The sequence below is a fragment of the Taeniopygia guttata genome, chromosome 14 (assembly GCF_048771995.1).
Source record: "Taeniopygia guttata chromosome 14, bTaeGut7.mat, whole genome shotgun sequence".
Classification (NCBI taxonomy): Eukaryota; Metazoa; Chordata; class Aves; order Passeriformes; family Estrildidae; genus Taeniopygia; species Taeniopygia guttata.
The window spans coordinates 4,666,534-4,687,704 of NC_133039.1; the positions used below are offsets into that span (position 1 = coordinate 4,666,534).

At 45.2% G+C, this 21,171-nt stretch overlaps 1 protein-coding gene across 1 annotated transcript; it reads right to left on the reverse strand.

Moving 5' to 3' along the window:
• Positions 1 to 7,698: 7,698 nt before the first annotated feature.
• LOC100226034 (cytochrome P450 3A9) lies at positions 7,699 to 20,428 on the reverse strand. The gene is made up of 13 exons (XM_002190672.6): positions 20,280 to 20,428; positions 17,626 to 17,719; positions 15,623 to 15,675; positions 14,499 to 14,598; positions 13,816 to 13,929; positions 13,453 to 13,541; positions 12,338 to 12,486; positions 11,353 to 11,480; positions 10,603 to 10,687; positions 10,100 to 10,260; positions 9,436 to 9,662; positions 8,464 to 8,626; positions 7,699 to 8,305 (listed from the first exon to the last, which is right to left on the reverse strand). The coding sequence occupies exons 1-13, from the start codon at positions 20,348 to 20,350 to the stop codon at positions 8,207 to 8,209; spliced, it is 1,533 nt and encodes a 510-aa protein (XP_002190708.2). The 5' UTR covers positions 20,351 to 20,428; the 3' UTR covers positions 7,699 to 8,206.
• Positions 20,429 to 21,171: the final 743 nt, after the last annotated feature.

A 21,171-nucleotide genomic window follows, 5' to 3' on the forward strand; every position in this document is an offset into this window, starting at 1 on the left:
GGGCTTTAGAAATGTTACAGGAAGATCTGCTGATCGGATATGAAAAATAGATTAGGTGTTTTTTTTTCTATAAGCTTCATTTATACTCATTAGTGTGCTGCAAGTAATAATACCAGGAAATAGATTTGCAGGCAGAAGTATGATTTTTAAGTTAAGGATGTTCATTTAATTTCAGCTCTTGTCTCCTAGATGTGCCTCTTCCTAATGCTCTAAATAGCTCTTCTGCCTCTTTGATGTTTACACCCTTCAAATGCATAAAGACAGTTCTCTACAATTCCTCATTTTGCCAAGCAATACATACTTAGTGCTTTTCATCTCTCTCCATAAATCAATCCCTTTCCTCCAACAGGAGCTAGAATAGGATTTTTTCCCTTATTAGATTTGTACTGAGAATTTCTTTTTTCAGAAACAGATAAATGATACAAGGTTTTTTCATGACAAAGCATCCTATCATATATTATTAGCAAACACTTCCACAGCAGAACAGGAATAAAAATAGAAAGTGGGCTATAAAAAAAGAATGTGTAGCAGGATAACATTTAATTTCACAATACAGTACTGAAAGTGGTGTATTTCCTTCACATTTCTTTGCAGATCTTCAAGGAAAGATCCAGGGGGCCTCCTCAGAAACACTTGGCATCTTTTACTTAAGATTTTTGTTAAATTCTGTGTGATCTTTGACACAGAGTTAATGAATTTTCTCCTTATTCAAGAAGCACACCCACTGCCTGTAGTATGTTTGAAGCTTCAGATCCTTTCTCCTGGCTCAGCTGCTGCTCCCTCTTCCCAGCATCTCGGCATCGGTTGTACCCACTCTATTCCACAAAACTTTAATTGAGAAACCACCTGAATGATAAAAAAAAAATCTCAGCTCCTGCTTAACCCAACACCAGATTTTTTTATTTTCAGTGGGAGCCATCAAACTTGAACATTTTGGAGTTTTCACCTGGCAGACCAGGCTAACAGGTCCGTGATGTGCAGCCCAGATTGTTCCCGCTGCCAGACCCTCCCCAGGGACCAGCCCTGGGCCTGAGGTGGTGGCTGCACTTCAGGGCTGCAGTGAGGTGAAGTTTTCCATGGAAAACAGCCCCTCTCACATTTCCCAGAATTCTGAAAGCAATTTTGGTTGAAGTCCAGGAACCCCTACAAAAAACGGATTAGAAATGAAGCTACAAGTGAAAGATGAACACTCAAATGGATGATTTCAGCAGGATTTTGTCAGGGAAAGCTCAGGGCTTTGGGGATCAGGCTGCCCTGGGATGGAAGCACGTGTGGATCACACTCAGATGTGTGTCCAGCTCAGAGCCACTTTTCTGATTCTTCCCTGCATTGCTCTTTCAGCTGTGAGTAGGAGCAGTGAGGAGAGGTTGATCCATGGGTTTGTTTTCCTTCCTTGTGGCTCCAGGGGTGATTTGGAGAACAGCAATGTTCTCCTGAGGCAGAGCAGCCCAGCAGGGCCAGCTGCTGGTGCTCAAACCCACCTGGGAGTCAGTTCAGAGTTGGGCAAGAGACAAGAAGGTTTAAACCTCCAATCTTTTGGTGATTATATAATAAATGTAGCAAATAATGAGCTGTGCAGCTGTGGTGTGTGCTTAGGGAGGAAGCCTGGTGGGAGCTTCAAACTCCTTAAAAAGGAAAACAATATCTGAAATTTTAGCAAAATTCCAAAAATCTTTTCTGGAGCTGCTGCCAGCAAGCAGAGAGAAGGCAAAAACCCAACACAAAGCCAACGTGGCTTTATAATAAACAAACCAAAGCAGTGCCAGAAGTGCATGCTGGGGTTTGTGACGGTGCAATTTAATTTCTCTTTGTTCTCGCTGTCCTGAGAGCAGGGTCAGCACAGCAGAGGGTCTGAGCACTTCCCTGGGGCTGCTGCTGCTCAGACACCCTGGCAGGTCCTTCCCATCTTTGTGAGCTCACAGTTCTTGCTGCAGAAACTTCATTGCTGCCACCTTGGGGCCTGCTGGGTCCCTGAGAAGATTTATACTCTGTCAGTTTTTGAAGTTTGGCTTTTGTGAGTTTAAAGCAGCTTTTGAATGTGGTTTACTCTTGGTGATGGTTATAGAATCACAGATTGATTCAGTTGGAAAAGACCTCTAAGGTCAAGCCCACCACTGAACTGTGTCCCCAGGTGCCACATCTACAGAGTTTTTCAACATTTCCAGGGATGGTGAATTCACCACTTCCCTGAGCAGCCTGATCCAATGCTTGGCAACCCTTTCCATGAAGACATTTTCCCTGATACCCAACCTAAACCTCCTCTGGAGCAACTTGATGCTGTTTTCTCTTGACCTACCACTTGTTACCTGGGAGAAGGAACATCCATCACTGAATATGGTTCCTTTCAGCCAACCAAAATTTGCAAGGTCAACTTTTTAAACTAGAAGGCCAAGTGTTTCAAAAATGTGTGGTACTCTTTTGGCCCATTTTAATTGTCTTTCTGATATGTGCTTGAATGTTTCAGTTCCTCCACAGTGAGCCTGTGAACTGCTCAGTTCTGCTATTGCTCCTGGAAACAGATTTCTGTAACTGCTCCTACTGGTGTTGCATGGATGTTCAGCATAGCAAGGAACTGGTGGTGGGAAGGTTTCTTAAATTCAGGTTGTGAATTATTGAAGAGCCCAAAGGAACCAATTCTATGTAAGTCATTAAAAAACAAAACAAAAAAAAAAAAAAAAAACCACCCTAAACATGGCAGTGCTTTTGGTGCTTAAATGAGCACCTTGGTGGTGCAGAGCAGGTAAATGCTCCATGCCATGGCCTGGGCTCCAAGCTTATCACCTCAGGTACTCCCAGGTGCATATCTCAGCTGGATTTGGAGAGTCTGTCCAAAGGCCAAGCCATCCTTGTGCCCTTTGGATGTGTGGATATGCACACAAATATAAAGATATTTACCTACATGTGGCTACTAAGTCTGTAACAACCCCGGCTCTCTGCTGCTGCAAATTCTGTTCCTTAGGGCAACACTTATTCTGTGAACTCCCTGAAGATAAGGCTGTCTTGCTGAGTGTTTCCAACTCCTAACCCTCCTGGGCTTTCATTTCCCGACTGGCTTTTAATGTAATGTAAAGATTAGAAATGATATCTTCCATTAAAACTTTATTAGGTGGCTCTTCCACTTAGGAGAGCAGTTTCACTTCCTCTCAGCCGAATGAATTCCAGTCACTGAAAGCTAAACATGAAAATGCAGGAGGGGGAAGGAGAAAGCCACTTACAGTCTTGAAAAGCTGAGGAAAAATAAGAGCAGTTAGTTCAGTGGTCTGTCTGAGACACCTGCAGCTGAGTGCAGAGCCCTGGGCTTGCACTGGGCACAGGAGTGAGACAGCCAGCAAGGGAAACACTGCCCTTCTTGGCAAGGAGCATCTCCAAATGCATTTGTCCTACTTGTACATCCTGCAGATTTCTAGTGGAGCCTGTTACAATCACTGGGAGCACCAGGCATCTGCTGACTGCCCTGGATGTGGCTCAGGCTGCTGGTGGGGTGATTGATGTGTGGTTACCCCCGAGAGCAGCCTGAGTGGCAGCAGCTGACCTTCCTCGGAGCATCTGTACCACTCCTTGCCTTCCCTCTGGCTTCTGCTGTGACCTTTGGATACTGATTGATCCCAGATTAGTGCTTGTTAACAATAAATAGCCTAAAATTAGGATACAAGTAGACAAGTCCTGAAAAGGTTAGACAAGCTTCTGGCAAATTAGTGCAAGACTGTGCAAGACAAACTCTCCCCCCATGCTGGGGGTTTGTCTTTGTGCTCCATTTTCCAAAAGTCTTTTCTGTTTTTACTACTTCTAATTTCAAAGCAAAACCAGCTGGACAGCCCCAGGATGGGGGAGCTGTGGTGTGGGACCTGTGCCCCTTCAGCTGGGCTACACAAACCTCTGACACAGCCCAGCAGATGAACTGTAGCTTATTTTCCTGGGCTCTCTGTGCTGTGTGAATGGAATCAGTATTTTGTCAAGTGAAGATGGGTAAATGCATCCAGCTGTGCTGGACTGGCTTCAGCTCATAAGTGGCAGGCAAGGTTTTTCATTTTCCCTTGAACAGTTATAGTGTCTTCCCCACTCCATTTGCAAACTTGTGGCTGCGCAAGCACCTCAGAGTGGGTTTATTTATTATATATATGAATGATATGGAAGCTGCAGGCCTTGGAACAAGGTACATTTGTGTCCAGACATTGTACCCAGCCATGCAGGGAAGCCCAGGGAGAACATCCCTGATCATCAGCTATGAAATGGTTAAATAAAAATTTTGTTCCAAATCATCAAAGGTATTTTGAGCATATTTGCAGCATTTTCATAAAGAAAACAACAAAACCCTTGCAGAGGAAAATTATCTATGTCTTAGGTGATACAAAGCTGCATCAGTACCTATAAAGTGCCCCAGCAATACAAGAGAATCAGAGTAATGAACAGAAATGCTCAGTTAAAGCTTTTTTCATATTTTATGTTAATCATTGGTTAGAGCTGAAATTAGCTTTAATTGATATTAAGAGCTGAAAAAATGAATCCTCTGGAGAATGAGCCTCTTTAACCTTTAATGATGCAGTAAATAAAATATCCTGTCAACATTTGTGCAATAGTAAGGGCTTTCAAAATTCCATATCTGTGTGGTGAGCAATTCAATATGTCCAATTCTCTCCATTACAGCAGAGAAAAGTGATGTCGTTGCATAAATTCAGCCACAGGTTTTCCATGTTTCCAATCTGTCTGGTAATTCCCCATGCTGGCTTGTTACTTCTACCAGGGAGATGGAGAGAGGAGGAAGGGAATGAGATCAATCCCAGCCCTGCCTGTGCTGCCTTTTCCACTTGTGTCCCTTGACTTGCAGGCTCCTGATGCCAGAGAAACTGTGCCTCTGTAGAGGTAAAAGGAGCCATGCTGTCTGTTCTTCCTTTCAGGTGAAATATGCCTCGAAATGTTTCATTTTTCACTTTAAAGGCACAGCAGAATTGCAAAAGACTTCAATACTTTAGGGACACTTAGTTTGCTAATAGTCAGACCATTCTTCTCGCTGTCAGGGCTCAGCCTGGTATTGAAATATCTCATCACAGATTTGGTGAAGCACATGAAACATTCCCTCACTGTAAGCAGGAAACCTGTTTTTCACAACATTTGGTCATTGCAATCAACTGGAAGCATTACATCATTTAGGCAAGTTAGGAGTGAGGGTGACTCTGCTGTAGTTAACTGGGAAACAGAAAAAAAACCTCCCCACTTAAAATCACCCTTTGTCTTTCACCAGGACTGATGTAATAACAGTTCTTATCCCACGGGATACAAACCTCCTGTGAAAAGGTCCTTTCTTTGTTAAGGGGAATATATTTCTGCATATTTACAGGAGTTCCTGAGTGATGCTGGTGTTTCCCTGGGTGTGAGTCTGTTATTCTGCAGTGATGTGAAAATAATTTCTCTGAGACAAGGTTGTAAAGCCTTTGAGAAAACCCTATGTGATTTGAAATTATGATGAAACAACAACTTCCTTCATTCTCTTTTCCTTCTTACTTGGGTTTTGGGAGGACTTAGGTGGGGAAGAGAAACAGAAGTGTCCCCACAATTAATTTGTACCTTACATTCTTTTCTTTCCTCTGATGAGACCCAGCTATTCTGGGGCAATTCAATGTCCCAGGCCTGCCAAGGATGTGTAGCAACAGTGCTCAAGCACTGAAACAGGCTGCCCAGGGCAGAGATGGAATCTCCACCCCTGGAAGTGCTCAAAGAAAAGTCTTTGTGGCACTTGTGGACATGGTTTATATGATTCAGTGGTGAGCATGGCAGTGAGTTAATGGCTGGATTTGATGATCTTAGAGGCCTTTTCCCACCATAAAGATTCTTTGATTTTATGAATCAGCAAGGAGTCCAGATAAAATAAATGTTTTATCAGCAAAAACCATTCAAGGGGTGAGTTAAACAGCCTGATTTAAAGTGGGAACAGCCAAACCAGTGAAACCTGATGGATGCCCAGGACCAGCAGACTCCTGGCCAAGCCACTGCTGAGGGTGACCTACAAAGCAATGGGAAGTGCTGGGAATGATGGAGGCAGCCCTTAAAAGCAGAGTATTTTTATGGAGTTAAAACACGGAGGATCTAATTTTCTTCTAGAAGACTCATTACCGTGATTTTGTTACAGATTATTTATGGGCTGTTATGATAGTCCTGGCAGGTCATAATTGGCTGAAGCCGGAAAATTAGTCACATTTTTCACATTTGGAAGAATGATCTGTACAGTTGCACTTAATGACTTCATTCCCAGAGAGGCCATGCAGGGAAGGAATTGCCAGACTTGGGGTGTGGCTGGATTAACCCTTTGTGCTTCTGGCAAAGGCACCTGGGTTTCCTCATCAGGTGCCAAAAGGATTTTTCATCACTTCAAAGCAGCTCTTTGGCATGTAAGTGATGTGCTGCTTCCATGATAGTTTCCCCTTTCCTTCTCTTTCTTTGAACCTGAGTTAGTTTTGCCTGGCACTGGATTTTCTACAGAAAAATGCCTTTTTTAAACTGATGAGTCCATGCTTTGCACTCTCCCCATCAGAGCCACTGCAGCATCACAGCCAGTCAGACAGACCCAGCTCTTCCAGGGATGATTTCTAACCCCCAGTAAGAGATGGGCAACAGATTAAACTGAGGCAGGGCCTCATTGGCAGCACTCCTCAGAGCCTTGCTGTGTACACAGCACAACCCAAACAGTCTATCACAGATGATGAATCAGAAGGGAGCACTATAATTGTTTTATCTGCCTTTTGGGACAGCACAAGCTGCTTACTCTTGAATTAGAGCCTGGTGAATGTCACTGTATCTTCCAGAAAAATGGACAGCTTTGATTTGGGGATTTCCAGGGATGAGGAATCCACTGTGATGTTGCTTGTCCACACCCAAACTCCTGAATAGTCACTGGTAAAGAATGGACCTGAACTGTTGAATAAATTTGTACTACGTGGGATGGCAGCATTTGGGTCATGTTGCAGTTTTGTCTGCTAGACTAAAGAGAAAAGCACATTACCACAGGAGAAAATTACAGGCCATGATCCAGCAAATAATGCCTTGGAATGGATGGTGCCAGGAGAAAGTTACAGGATGACTTGATTTGATTTGTAGCTCTTGTAGAAACCTTTCTTGGTTCACTACTATCTGTTTTGGTTGGTAGGTGTCAAGACCAGCACAGTTTACTGGGGTGAACTGCGGTCTGAAACTTGGGTCTGGGAGAACCTCCCACCTGCTTTTGAATATTCCCTGTTTAAATGGTCAAGGATGGCATAAGCCCCATGGGGTCAGAGCATCCTGTTGGTGACAGGAGCAGCTCAAAGCACCTGAAACCCCACCATAAGCAATGACTAAAGCCCACCCACGGCCCTGGGAGGAAAGGCTCAGCTCCAGGCTGTGTGCACACCATTCCTCCAGGGGCACTGGCCCTCCTGCAGGGCTGTCCTTTCCTCCTGGGAGCTGCTGCTCTCTCTAATCCATCTTGTCACTCCAGCATGGGAAAGGGTTGGCCAGTGCTGAACTGAAGGTACCCTCTTAATCAAAGTAAGAGGTGGGAGCTGGAGTGTTTGTAAAATACTTTACAAATGGGAGGGTTTGATGGCATTAAATGAAGGATCAGATTCATTAAATTAAGTGGAAAGCAATGTACATGGATGATTTCAAGGGTCGAGGCTGAATACAGGTTTTAAATAGGAAGTGATCAGCCGCTATATACAACACAGAGCAGCTCTCAAACGTTTTTAATGACAGTATTTGTACACACTTTAGTTTAATTAACACATGGCACAGGAGAGGGTTGGTAACTAGGATGTGTAGTCTCACACCAGTCGTCTCAATTAGAACACATGAAATTTCAAGCATCAGTAGACCCAGAAGAACAGCACCCGTCCCTGCCCGGTGAGGTCTGGCAGTTTGAATTTCCATCACACCCTGTGTTTCTTGGATGTGGCAGTAATTCCTTCCCTCCAGATGGAGAAGTCCCTTTAGAAGTCAATGATCAGCTTCTCATTTGGATTTATTTCTTGTTTTGCAATCAAAATTAAGGGGACTGTGTATTGTCACTGCCCAGTGATCCACATCACGTTTCTGACAGTTATGTTTATTAGTAAATATGTAGTAATTGCATCCAGAATTAACTGGAGCTGCTCTTCTGTGTAGGAGAGATTTCCTGTGATGTGTGATCCCTTTGTTAGCACAGCAGTCCCTGGGTGTTGGAGGCTGTGGCTGGGTTTCAGTTCTTGGCAGGCTCAGTGCTGGTCCGGGGCACTAACTTCAGAATAATTGGCTTCTCTGGTGTTAGGAGCCCCACTGAACTCAGCTTGATTGGTGTCTGCAACAACGAGAGGAAAAGCACAGGTGCAGATGGATAAGTTAAACATGCAGGGATGAAAGGTTCAGGCACGACTGGATCCGTAGTGCCTGCAAGTGTGAAATGTCTGGCGCTGGCACCCAGCCCGTGCCAGCCCCGAGCCTCCACGTGCCCCTCACCTGAGTCTCTTTGCAGGTCTGGAAGGTGAAATGCTGCAGCAGGGAGACGATGGCGACTTTCAGAATCAGGAGAGCAAACCTCATCCCAATGCAGTTCCTGGGCCCAGCCCCAAATGGCAGGTATGTGTACGGGTCTATGGACTCCTTGTTCTCCTTACTGAACCTAGATGATGGTTGGGGAAAAGAAATGAAGGCAGCAAAACTGCAAAACCTACATCTTATTTACCCAGGGATCTCTCTGGTGCCCTGCAGAGCCTGGTTTGGGTTTTTCTTGAAGTATCTCAGGCTACCCCAGAAATGGAGCACTATAACCGAGACCTTGCCCAGGACAGGGTGGGGTCCCTCTTGCAGGTTTGATTTTAATTCTGTCCATCAAGATTAGTAATTGGAAGCAAGGTGAAAATCCAAGCAACATCCCGTCCCACAGTGACAGATATTTCCTGTCTGCAGTATTTAGAGAGAGAAGAACCAGAAGTTGTTTTGGTTAGGAGCAGCCTATGGCTTCACTTTCTCTGGGAATGAGAAGTAGATATCAGTTACAAACAGAAACAGCTAGGGAAAGTTATCCTTGAAAACAAGGAAGGAAAGCAATTCTGAAAGGATCGAGTCTGGCATATTTAGTAGAAGCTTGTATGAAGGGAACAGGTTCAACAAGAAGGATTATACAATGGATGGCCAGCAGTTACAAAACCTCCAAATTTACCCCCTCTCAGGAAGCTTAAAACCTGGGTACAAGATCCTCTGAGGTATCAGTGCTATTCTCCCAAGAAGATTATGTTGTTTGAAACCCTGCTTTAAGCACAAAGCTCGTTTTCATCTTAAAATTACATTCCCATGAGCCTGCAATCTCTCATCCGTATTGTTTGTAAAAAGATAGGAAGAACACCATTAGGAAGCTAATCAGAGATTAATGCTTAATTACTGAGGAAAAAGCAGTGCGATATTTCTTCCCTTTCATTAATCTTTTTGTACCTTTCTGGCCTGAACTCATCTGGGTTGGGCCAGTACTCGGGGTCGCGGTGCAGGACGTAGGGTGGGATTGTGACCACGACTCCTTTGGGAATGTTCACTCCATTTATCTCCACGTCTTTTTTGCAGGTTCTCTCAATCCGCCCCCCGAGGGGATAGATCCGGAGGGTTTCATTCACTGTCATGTCAAGATATTCCAATTTCGTAATTGCTTCGTACGTGAGAGGAGCCTGCAGGACAACACGAGGAAGGTGACCAGATATGTTTGCATCAGAAGTGGATTGTCCTAAAATAACTGTGGGAGCCACAGTATCCCCAACCCCTACTGCCTCAAATTTAACTCAGACTCACTGAAGAACAAAATGCAAGGTAGAAATTGAGCAACTGGTTTCGGGTTTTGACCCTTGAGTCATGGAAATGCTTGGAAACCCACATCCTCTTGTGCAAGGGTGCAGAGTGTGGCAAACAGGTTTGAGCAGCTGGGGTGGCTGGAAGGTTCCAGCTGCCAAAAGAAAGTCACTGCAGGGCTGAGTTGTCTCAGTGTGTGTCTCCCAGAGCTCATGGAAAATCCGTGGTGTTTAGGAGCTAAAGATTTCTCACTGCCCTGACTGACCCAGGAGGGCAGCAGGGTCGGAGGGTCCTCCTGAACGCTCAAGGCCTCCCTTACCTTGTTGGGCAGGACTGTGTCAATCTCCTGCAGCACTTTTTCCTGCACATCAGGGTGCATGGCCAGCTCATAGGCCAGGAAACCGAGGGTGTTGCTGGTGGGTTCATACCCAGCAAAGATAAAGATGAATGCCTGAGCCAGGACCTCTGTGTCGGTCAGGGCTGTGGGGAGATGAGAAAAGCAGTGTTGGCTGATGGTCTCAGCAAGGAGCAGGCAGCAGCAGGTGATGTTGAGGCAGGTTTGTTGCAGTTGTTTTCTGATAACGTTTTTAGAACTGCTCTACCTGCCTGGGAAAATCCATTTGATAGAGGAGGCAGGTGATTTCCTGCGTATAGATAACTGGCATGGCAGTCCTGCTCCCTGGACAGGGATCTTAGCCCTGGTGCTGGCTCCAGGTGACAGAGCTCCATCTAGAACTAGTCACTGAAGATGATGGTGAGACAAACACCTCCCCATATTCTCCTCACTCCCACAGCCCATGAGGAGGATTTGGGTGTTGTTACCTTTATATGAGTGATTTGCTTCGTTGTTGCCCTGGCTGGCTGAGCGCTGGGATTCAATCATCAGCTGCAGGAAGTCTACCCTGCCCTGAGAGGGAAAGCAGGAGAGTCTCTTTGGTGACAGGTTCCTTGGAGGGCTTAGATAAGCAGATTTCACAGCCTAAGCACAAGTTTTAGACTGAGAGCATCCCCAAAATGCACACAACTTCCTTACTGAAAAACAGAATGCTTGCTTTTTATTTTGGAAACCTGTCTGTTCTGTCCATTAAGCCACTGGGTGGGAGAACAGTGTCTTGAATGAATTTGGGCAAAGGGATCCAAACTTTAAAAGGCAGAATTTGGTCAGGAAGCAAACTGCAGTTTTAGAAAAGCAAGAGGGGAAGGAGCAACCCTAAAGGTGATTTTGCTGCTCATGTTCTGCTTACTCTGCACTCTCTCATCCTCTGCCTAATCTTTTTCAGGGAGTCTCTCACTCTCTCATTACAAGTGCTGCAGACTGAAGCTTAGTCCAGTTCTGCTGAGCCTTTATCTGGATTTAGCTTCAGATCACGGATGTACAAAGCCTCCCTGATTCTCTGCCAGGACAGGTCAGGTGGGGCTTTCCTGACAGTATTAAAATGAAATGTTTACACTTGAGTAGGCTCAGGGTTTTGTTGAGTCATTGTACTTTGACTTCACCTTTGATATCATCTTCCTAATTATATCTCACTTCAGTGTACTTTCTGCCACAATTGCTCTCAAATTTCCACTCACCTTGTGAGCTTCCTTTTCACGATCCTGCTTAATTTTGGCAAGGGATCTCATGAAAAAATCTACAGCATCACTGGGGAAGATGTTTACGTTCATCTTGGCCATGACAGGAATAAGGAATGGGAAAGCAACTGAAAAACAAATAGAAAATTAAATTGCAGTCTTTAAATAAACCCCTCCTGATAGCTATGGGTGCTACTGGGAATTTATTTCCTTTTATAATTTCTATAGATGAGAAAAACATGGACTTTGCCTTTTTTCCCTCTGTTTCATTCCCTTGGAATAATTTTTTTGTGTCACATGGGCACAACCAAGCTGGGTATAATCATTCATTTAAGAGAAAACGAAGGCATATTCCACCTCCTATTTCTAAGGCTCTGTTTTCTAATGACAGGTTACATCTGGACACAACAGGCATGTGGCTCACAAGAGAAATATTGAAAATTCTGAGTTCTTTGTTCAAGCTGAGCTGTTCACTGCCTTGCTGTGATCATGCAAACATTTTAAAGTCCTTTTCAAGGCTTTTCCTTCCTTATAGAAACTGGATCTTTGTATTCTCTATAGATTCATAACATCTACAGCACCAGAACCTCCTCTATGCGCAGATCCAAACTTTCCCTGGGTTCCAGCAAGGTATCTAACATTAATTTAAGATCCATTGCTGCAAAGCTATTGCACTGGAGGAAATTGCATCTAATTACAGTCCCCGCTCAGTACTCTCTTCCAGAAAATGCATTTCAGATAGCAGTACTCTCCTCAAGCCTCACTTGCTTTTCAACCTTCAAATAATTTCCCAGCACTTAATTGGATATTTCTGGGTGATTCACAAGTTTCTTGCACTGGGGATGCCAAAGGTGGAGGAAGCTTTTACCCATCTCATCCCCAGGGCTTCAGCATGAAGCTCACAATGAGGAAATGATGAGACAAGGGCCAGAGGACTTCATTCCCAGTAAGGGAAGTTGTCCAAACAAAACCTGGAGTCACTTACATGACAATATGAAGACTGGGTTAAAGAAGTCAAACTTGACCAGTTTCTTCATCTCTCTGACAAAGGGGTCCTTGGGGTTGTTCATGGAGTCAATGTTCACACCAAAGGAAGTGCTGGTGACCACGTCCATGCTGTAACTCCCAAAGATGCTGATGGAAGATGGAAAATAATAGACTGTGGTTAAATATTTGGACTGAGTGAATTTTTTTTTTTCCTCATGTCTATGTGACATTCAAATATAAAGTCTCAGAAGACCTCCTGCCTTAGGTTTGAAAAGACAATTGGCTATGTGGCACTGAACAGCACTTTTAGAGAAGGGGATAGATTTTTAGAGGGCTTTTGTATCCAGCCTGCACAGGTTTTGAAGTCAGACAGCTTTTCCAAGGATTTTACAATAACATGGAATGGGTTGGTGGAAGGACAGCATGTGGAACTTAGCATGGTAAACTCTTGAGGAGGGGTGGCAGCACACCTTGCCTCAAACAAGCCCTGGGAGTGGTCCAGTTCCACCCAGCACAGCCCCCTGTTCCAAGCTGTCCAAGCCCTCCCTTTGCAGGAGTTTGGTTTAAGGGGAGCTTTGCTGCTTTGTGGTTCCTGGTGTGCAGCTGCCTCTGCTGCATTTTTGCTTTGAAATTGGGGTTCAGTACGCAGGGTTTTGTCCAGAGCCCATATGGAGGGCACAGATGAGGCAAAAACACTCGGGGCCAATCTACAGCCTCAGTTTGCCCAGCAGTGGGGCACGTGAGGGATGAGCATCCCACACTTCTGTGGGGGACAGAGGTCAGCATCCTCCATATTCTGGGAAAGGAGAAGGTGCTGCACAGAGATCCTGAGTGTTTGCAGGAAAAACTGGGTTTTCCTGCCAATCTTGGAATTATCTTGGATCTCTGGATTCACAAAGCTGTGCTGGAGCATTTTCCTTCCTATCTAACTCTGGGAAGTTTCCTAACATCCAAATTAAAATTTCCCCTTTAAAATTTCCAGTCAGGCTTTCAGTAGGTGCCATTCCTCCTTTCAGAGCCCTGGCTGACCAAGGGAAAGATGTGCATTGCTGGTACCCAGTGAACCACAGCACTTCTAACAAGGATTGCTCTGCCAGCTTAGCAGCTACTTACTCCTTTACAGATATTGAGCTGCCCTCTTTCACTTGCTTTTGAACATTCTTCACCAAAGCTTCCCCATAGTGCTTCATTATAGGGAACATCTGTAACACAAACCAGGCACGGTCACTTCAGGACAATACATTTTACTCTTTAACACAGGCTCATGAAGACTACAGGGAGTTTCATGAATATTTACAAATAAGATTTCTCTGCTCAGGTTTATTTAAGACTTTTCTGGTTTCAGTTAGGCATAAATCAAACAGGCCAACTTAGTTGCCAGGCTCTGACTAAAGATATCAGACCCCTGTGATAATCTCAGCCTGAAAACACTGCTGACTGACTCTGATTTAGTCTGTACCTGCCTCTCTGGTTTACCTCCTTTAGTTTCCCGCTGGTGAAGGTTGGAGAGAGCACAGTACGGAGCCTCTTCCAGTGCTCATCTTCAGCTAATGAGACAGCGTTGTTCAGTACCCCGGCCAGGTCCGTGCGCTGCAGGGGAAAAGAGAAGGTGTTAACCCCAAAAAGAGAGCAGCCTCCTTGCATTGCAGGGGTGGCAATGTGGCATGCAAGCCCCTGCCTGGGCTCTTCTGGGGGCATTGCTGCTGGCAGCAGGCTGTGGCCTGACAAACAGCCTCTCTCAAGGCATACATCCATAAATAATTCCATTTCCTACACTAAACCAGCTGTGAGGTGTCATTCTCAGCCCCAGTACAAGTCCAATCAGCCCAGCACCTGCATGTCTGTGTGTACCCACCATGTCCCATCCCTGCATCCCAGCTGGTGGTACATGTGCACCCTTACAGATTCCTGCATTCTCACACAGACCCAAATCCATCCATATAGACAAAAATATACAATAGGTGTGAGAGTAGACTTGGTCTGCTGCCTCTACCAGCCCGTGTGTGCAGTCCAGGCTGAAAGGCAGGGGAACAGTGACGTGCAGTGGTCGTGCTCAGCAATCCCTGTAGTGCAGCCACTCGCTCCCAAAGGATGCTTGGCATGCCTGTCTCCTCCTGCACTTCTCTGGACTGTGTAGATCACAGCACTTGTGCTCTTACCCTGCGGTTGGTGAAGGTGGTGTAACAGTCTTTAACCAGCACGGATTTGATGATCTGGGGGTCTGTGACGGCCAGCGTGGGTTGTCTGCCATCGTAAATCCTGGTGGGGGAAGAAGTGGAGGCAGGTAAATAACTCCAGATAATTGAAGTGTAAGGCTTGGCTGATGCCCACGAGATTCCCATGTGTTGAACAAATGTTCTTCCATCAGCAGCCTTGTTGCTCTGTTGTCTGAGTACAGAAATGTAGAAAGTAGAGATGGAAAAGGACTCCCAGACCTTTTCCCATCTGGTTTTGTAAATGGTAAAGGGGAATAAATACCCTCCAAATTCACTGGGAAATGAGCAGGGCTCAGTTGCTCAAAGGGCCAGATACTAAATGAAGCAAGTGTCTTCCTTTCCTCCCCTGACTCTCTGTGTTTTTCCAGGCACTTAAACACATTACAGTATTAGAAGGAAACTTGTTCGACCCCTTTCAGGCTCTTGAGTTGGGTATCTGGAGACTTGGGCTGACAGCACTGAGATATCCTTGGAGATGAAACTCAGTCCTTGTTTTTGTCTTTTTAAGCTGCCAGTTCTGAATGCTTTCCTGGAACAGATGTAGATTAAGCTGATTTGTGCTCTCTACCCATTTGTGTAAACATACATTTTCCAGACTCTACTTTTTAAAGCTGATGTAGGGAACAGTGGATGCATCATACAGCATATGCCAGGCTGTAGCCTAAGTTGTAACAACAGTGATGAAAGCCATGGGAGGAGGTGTCTAGAACAGAAGAGCCATAAATGCAGCAGCTCCTGCTGCGGCAGGTGGGGATCAGCAGCACAAGAAATTCTTTGGATCAGCTCCAAAGGGAGTCACGCACATTCCTCTGCTGTTGGTAAATCAGAGCCACCCAGCCTTCCAGTTCCAGATCCTGCTGAAGTAAATAGTTTTGCTGATGATTTTGTTAGGGGCAGGTGAGGGCCTTTTGTTACCAGATTTAAACTGCTTTTCGCAACACTGGTCAAAATAGCTCCTGTATGATGCGGCAGTGACACGGATCTGTGTCACCAGGTTCCAAATGAGCCATCAGCAGCACCCTGTCACTGCTGCTCTCATCCTGTGGGACTGTGGGGTTCATACTCACCCCCAGATTTTCCCGTATTTCTTGAAACATTCTGTGTCAAATTCCAGGAAACCCTGTGGAAAGCAATTTTTAAATTGTCATGTGCTACCCTGGATTGAAAGAGAACCACAAGGACCATCCAAGTTCAAGTCCTCGCCCTGCACAGGTCAGCCCCAAAAATCCCACCACGTGTGTGAGAGTGTTGTCCAAATGCTCCTTGAGCTCTGGCAGCATTGGTGCTGAATTATCTGAGAGAGGATGCAGTGGAGGGGATGATTTTGGACATGGTGGGTGGGGAGGAAAAGCTCTAAACTAATGTTCAGAGCTGCTTTATGAGCAGCCAAAGCCATGATGAAGCATGAATATGCACTGTGCTTTGAGTGAGCTGTTGGCCAGGGGGCTGCCGAAGGGCAGCTGGAAATCAGCCAGCCAGGAGTGCTCCTTTGGGGATGCCCCTTGGTCTGTGCTGCTGAGCCTTATCCCACACTGGGCTTTTGTAGTGGTTTTGCTTCACCAGTTTGAGATTTCCTGGCCAATGCATCAATTAGTGTGGTGGGTTCAGTGCTGACCCATCATCAGTGCCCTCACTAGAACATACTTATTCATTTCCTGCTGTGAGACAGGATTAGGAGAAAGGCAAAGCAGGCTCAAAACTTTAAAAGCCTTTAAAAGAAAAATTTATTAACAGTAACTAAAAGAAAGAGTAATAAGAACAAAACCTTCAGGACACTTTTCCTCCCCCTACAACCTATCTTTCCCAATGAAAATGTAAAGAAACAAAACCTAAAATTGCAGTCAGTTTACCACCTTTAGAATAGTCTTTCTTCAGTTCCCTTAGGGAGGGAAGTCCCTCTTGTTAATGTTATGGAGATCTCTCCACAAGAAAACAGTTCTCTCATGGCTTTTCCATGAACAGCAGCCACCTGGGGAAATCTGCAATTGTGAAATCTCTCCCATTTTCCACAAGCTTTTCCCACAGCTGTGTTTACGGGCCATGACAGCTTCTGGGGTGCTGTTTTAATGATGTGCTGTTCAAAGGCAAAGGTTCCCATTATCTATCTCTGAAATAATGTTCTTCCTGCAAGCACAGGATCTTCATCATTCTTCTCTCCTTCTCTGTTCAAACTTCTCATAGGATCACAGCTACTTTAACATCTGCTTACTTTAGCATGGAGGCCTTTGCTCAATATCTACAATTTGAACACTTTCATCTCTTCATCCTTTCATGCATTATAGGGAAAAAGAGTCTTTCTCCACAGCTTTACAAGAGTATTTAAACCCTAAGATCAAGGCATCTCCTCATCTCTCCCATCTGGGACTTGACTTCTTCTTCACTGACTTCAGTGTTTTCATCTTGCTCCTCTATGCTGCCTACATTTTGTTCCTTTCTCTCATTTGAGGGAAGATTAAAGCACTGAAACAGGTAATATCTCACCCAGGGCCTGCAGATGGTCCCTTGAGCCCAGGTGGGCCCAGTAGTTTGTGGCAGGAACTGTGGCTGAGGCTGGCTGATGGCTTCTCCTCTCCCTGCCCGGTGGTTGTGGGCAGATCTCAATGGTGGCAGAAGCTTGGCCAGCCCAGCCTGGGGCTGCTCCTGGGCCAGGTAGGCAGCAGGGCAGGGCTCAGTGGGAGGAAGATTTTAGAAATTGCAGCCATGGCCCAGCCCAGCCCCAGTCCCCCCCCCACTCCCCTCACCTGCCCGCAGCCATGGGGACAAGGGGCACCACAGGAACGAGCCTGACCAGGCCCAGCCCTGCTACCTCTGTGCCAACTGGAAAAAAGAAAGTTCCCAGGTTTCTTTTGTCTTTAGCATGTGTTTTTCACAGAGGTGTGTACAGCTTTCCAGTGGTTCAGATTGTCACTTACACAGAAGCTTTGAGTCACTTCCGTGAATGCCTCCCATGCAAACCCCCCTCACCTTTGCACAGGCCCTGTGTGACAGGAGAGCATTTGTGGATAAATTATCATTACTCTGTGTCTGCTCAGCTACAGCTGTGCCAGCAAAGGCAGCTCCACGCACTCACTTTGCGATATTCCAGAGATGTCCCCAAGAAAGGCAGAGGTCTTGGCCCAGGAATGCCCAACTTCTTGAACACACCAAATGGCCAGATCCCATATCTGTGGGACAGAAAAGAGCAGTGTTACATCACTGTAGCACTGGGGCTGCGAGCTCTCCTAAACCTGAACATTTCAGCAACATCCCCTGGGAGAGGAGGTTGATCCAAGTGGCGAAAAAAAAGCAGTCCAAGTGAAAATTGCCCTGTAAAAAACTACTTGATAACCATGGTAAGGCTTACACAGAGCTTCAGAGGGATCCTTTTGATGTGAAAGCAATTGTTTCCACCAGATCACCTGTGGACACAGCATCTGGAAATCTTGAGCAAAACTCCTGACAGGAGCTCATTGTCTACCAAAGGAGAGGCAGAAAATGGGGTTGGAAGGAACACCAAGCTTACATGTTTGTATTGAAGAGAAATCAAAGCAATGCCAGGAATTATGTCCCAGACAGGGTTTTTGTCAAACTGTTCTTCAATTTCAGTAATTGTTCTCCTTCCCTTAGTCCAGCATTAGCTCAGTGGAAGCCTAGTCTCGATGGTTTTCTCTTTAGATTTTATTGACAGCCTTGCAGATTTCTTTCCTCTGAAGTACCCTTCCTGGCAGCTCTAAAGTTATTGCTTCTACCTTGGGGCTTTTTCTTTCTCAACAAGAGCCTGGGCTGCAGCCCCTTGAAGCTCCTCTTTGGCTGTGTTGAAAGAGGTCCTCAAAATATTTGGTTTTAGTTGGTAGCTGCAGCTTCCCAAGTGAGCAGTTCATTGCAGAAGGGATGTAAAGCAGGGAAGGGTTGACAGGGGGATGTTATCAGAGATCATTTTCAGGTCACGAGGCAGCAGCTGCTCAGACAAGATCTTGGCGATGCTTATTTTAAAAGCCAAAATCTAGGTTGAGACTTAGGGAGGGTCTCCCTTACAATTACCAATGTCTTTTTAAATTCTGAGGACCCCAAATGAAATCAGTGTCCCCCAGCACAGCTTCTGCCAGAGCAAAAAATGAAGATCCCACTTTATGGTCCAAACAGGGAAAAAATGGGGAGCTGAGTGTGTTAGGTGAAGAAAGGTTTCACAGAACTCAGTCTGTCAATGTTTAACCTTTTTTGTCAAAGGTTAATTCAGTGCTAGGAGTCAAATGTTTGTGGATTCTTATTTGTAATGTTCTGCTAGGTAGCCAAGGATGCGGGAGGACCAGGAAATGTCAGGGAGGCCTGGTAACAAAGGCCAATAATACTGGAGGGAAACAGGTTTAAACCACTTGAAACATGGCCAGGAAAATGTAGCCTAACACTCCTACAAGTAAAATGTGTCAGGGTTTTCTGCAGACTGAAAAGGACCATTAAGTGTAAAGCCAAAGAATAGTTATTACTTCTTTCTACCATGGATGTGAACCAGAAATGCCTGAAATTCCCTCATGTGTGAACTGGAACAGTGTTGCCCCAGCTGGACAAGAAGCATCTAAACAACCTGTCTGTGTCAATGAGCAGCGAAATTTCCAATTTAGCTCAGATATCAGAGCACAGAGATCTGGGTTTAGTCCCTTTTGCCACAACAGAATTACAGGTGCCTGCAGAAGGTGCAAGTCTGGTAACCAGCAATCTTAGATAGCCACAGAGTTACTGAATAGGAGAGCGTGGGTCAAGATTCAAGGTAGCTTTTTTGGTTTTGTTGTTTTGGTGTGGTTTGGGATTTGGCTTTTTTTTTTTTTTTTTTTTTTTTTTTTTTTTTTTTTTTTTTTTTTTTAATAATAGTCAGCCCAAAACAGACTTTTGAGTGATCCAAATCACAGGAACAGATTTGAAAAAATATGGCTAAAACTTTCTGAGCTTGCTGAGGTGCTGTGGCTGGAGCATTGCCAGGGCAGACAAATAGGCTGTGCTCATGTGCACCACATCAGTCAGGGGTTTTTAACCAGCTCTGCTCTGCTGCCGTGCTGATTGGCACCAGGAAAGCAAAGAACAGCATTTCCCCACTAGCAGGGCTGCCCTGAAGCACTGGGGATACATTTCTGCTGTGGGATTTTTCTAGAAAGCCAGGAGCAGGTGACTGACATTGCTCTGTGCTCCACCCCTTCCCCCAACACAGGTGGCTGTGAGGAGGGACATGGGATGGAAATCAAAGCTCTGCAAAGGACCCCTCCTAGTCCAGGTGCCCCGAGGAGAATCTTAGCTGGGTACCATGGAAGAAGTCAGAAGGAGTAAAAACTAATATATTTGTAAATATTCTCCTGGCTCTCCACCTGTGCAGCAGGGTCATCTTCTGCTGGCTTGCCTGCAGAGCAGCCTCAGCCAGGAAGGTACAGCTGGATGTCTGTGAAAATTCACCTGATGGATCAGAACCCTGACTGAAACCAGCACCCTGATAGTACCCAGTACCTGACATCATTAGTGTTCCATTTTCCCTTTGATTCTGAGCAGCAATCTCATAATTGGATGGGAATACTCCAAACCTTGGAGCAAGATCACACACCTGTAGTCTTTAGACTTCTCTGCTACATTCCAGAGCCTGGTTAGATACTGGAAAACTGGGAATCACATCTACTCTTCAGCAGATTAGTTGTGTGAAAGTGAGCAATGGCAAGAAGAGAGAAATAGCAGGAGCAGAGAATCAATAAAGAATATTTTACTCACACTAGCAGGAGAGCCACAAGAAGTAGTATAAGAGCCCATGTTTCTGTAGAGAAAAAAGGCAGAAGTTTCATTTCAGTTCTTCTCTGATTGGCTCCGAGTTCTGCCTTGATGTGCTTGTCCCACGTCAGTGGGAAATAGGAGTGTTTCACACTGCAATCTTTTTTATCCTGTCATATGATTTAGGGGCCCTCCTTCTATGACAAAGGAGGAGGGGTGGAAGGTAAAGGTAGAAAAGTCTGATAATCTGAAAAACACCATTCATGTGATAGATTGAACTGTCTAAGGTTCAAGTTATTTAATGCATGTGTTGCCAAATATTTCAGCTGGTTTCCCTATTGCAAGTAATAACTGCCTTCCATTGACTCATGCCCCTGGGCTCCCACACCAAAGTAAATATAAACAGGTTACAATGAAAAGGTAAATCCCAAAGCAGGTGTCAGGGTTGGTTTACAAAAGGGAAAGAGAAGGGAAAAGGTTATTCACATATTGTATGACAAGAGCGTCTCTAGCAGAATTTAAGATTTTGTTTGAAATATCTCTCTTTCTCTGTTGTGAAGTGCAAGCACTGCCCGCGGTGTTATCAGTAGCAGCTTCTACTAAAGCAGGAATTTGTCCTCTCTGAAGGCTGTAGAAGTCCAGTCCATCTTTTTGCTGGCTTGTGGCCAGGTGTTATGTAAGAGAAATGCTGTCACTCCACAACTGTAAACAGTTAAAGTGTCACCCTTTCCAAAGCACCACTCGTGGCTCATGAATAAAACCCGTGCCCACCCTTCTGCAGCAGCTGGGGAAAAGGCACAAGAAAAGGGAAAACACAAAATTTTTACAGGCTCTCCTGTAAGGATGGTGCTGAAAAGCAAAAGCAGGTGGGGATGTGCTGAGAGGATATTATGAT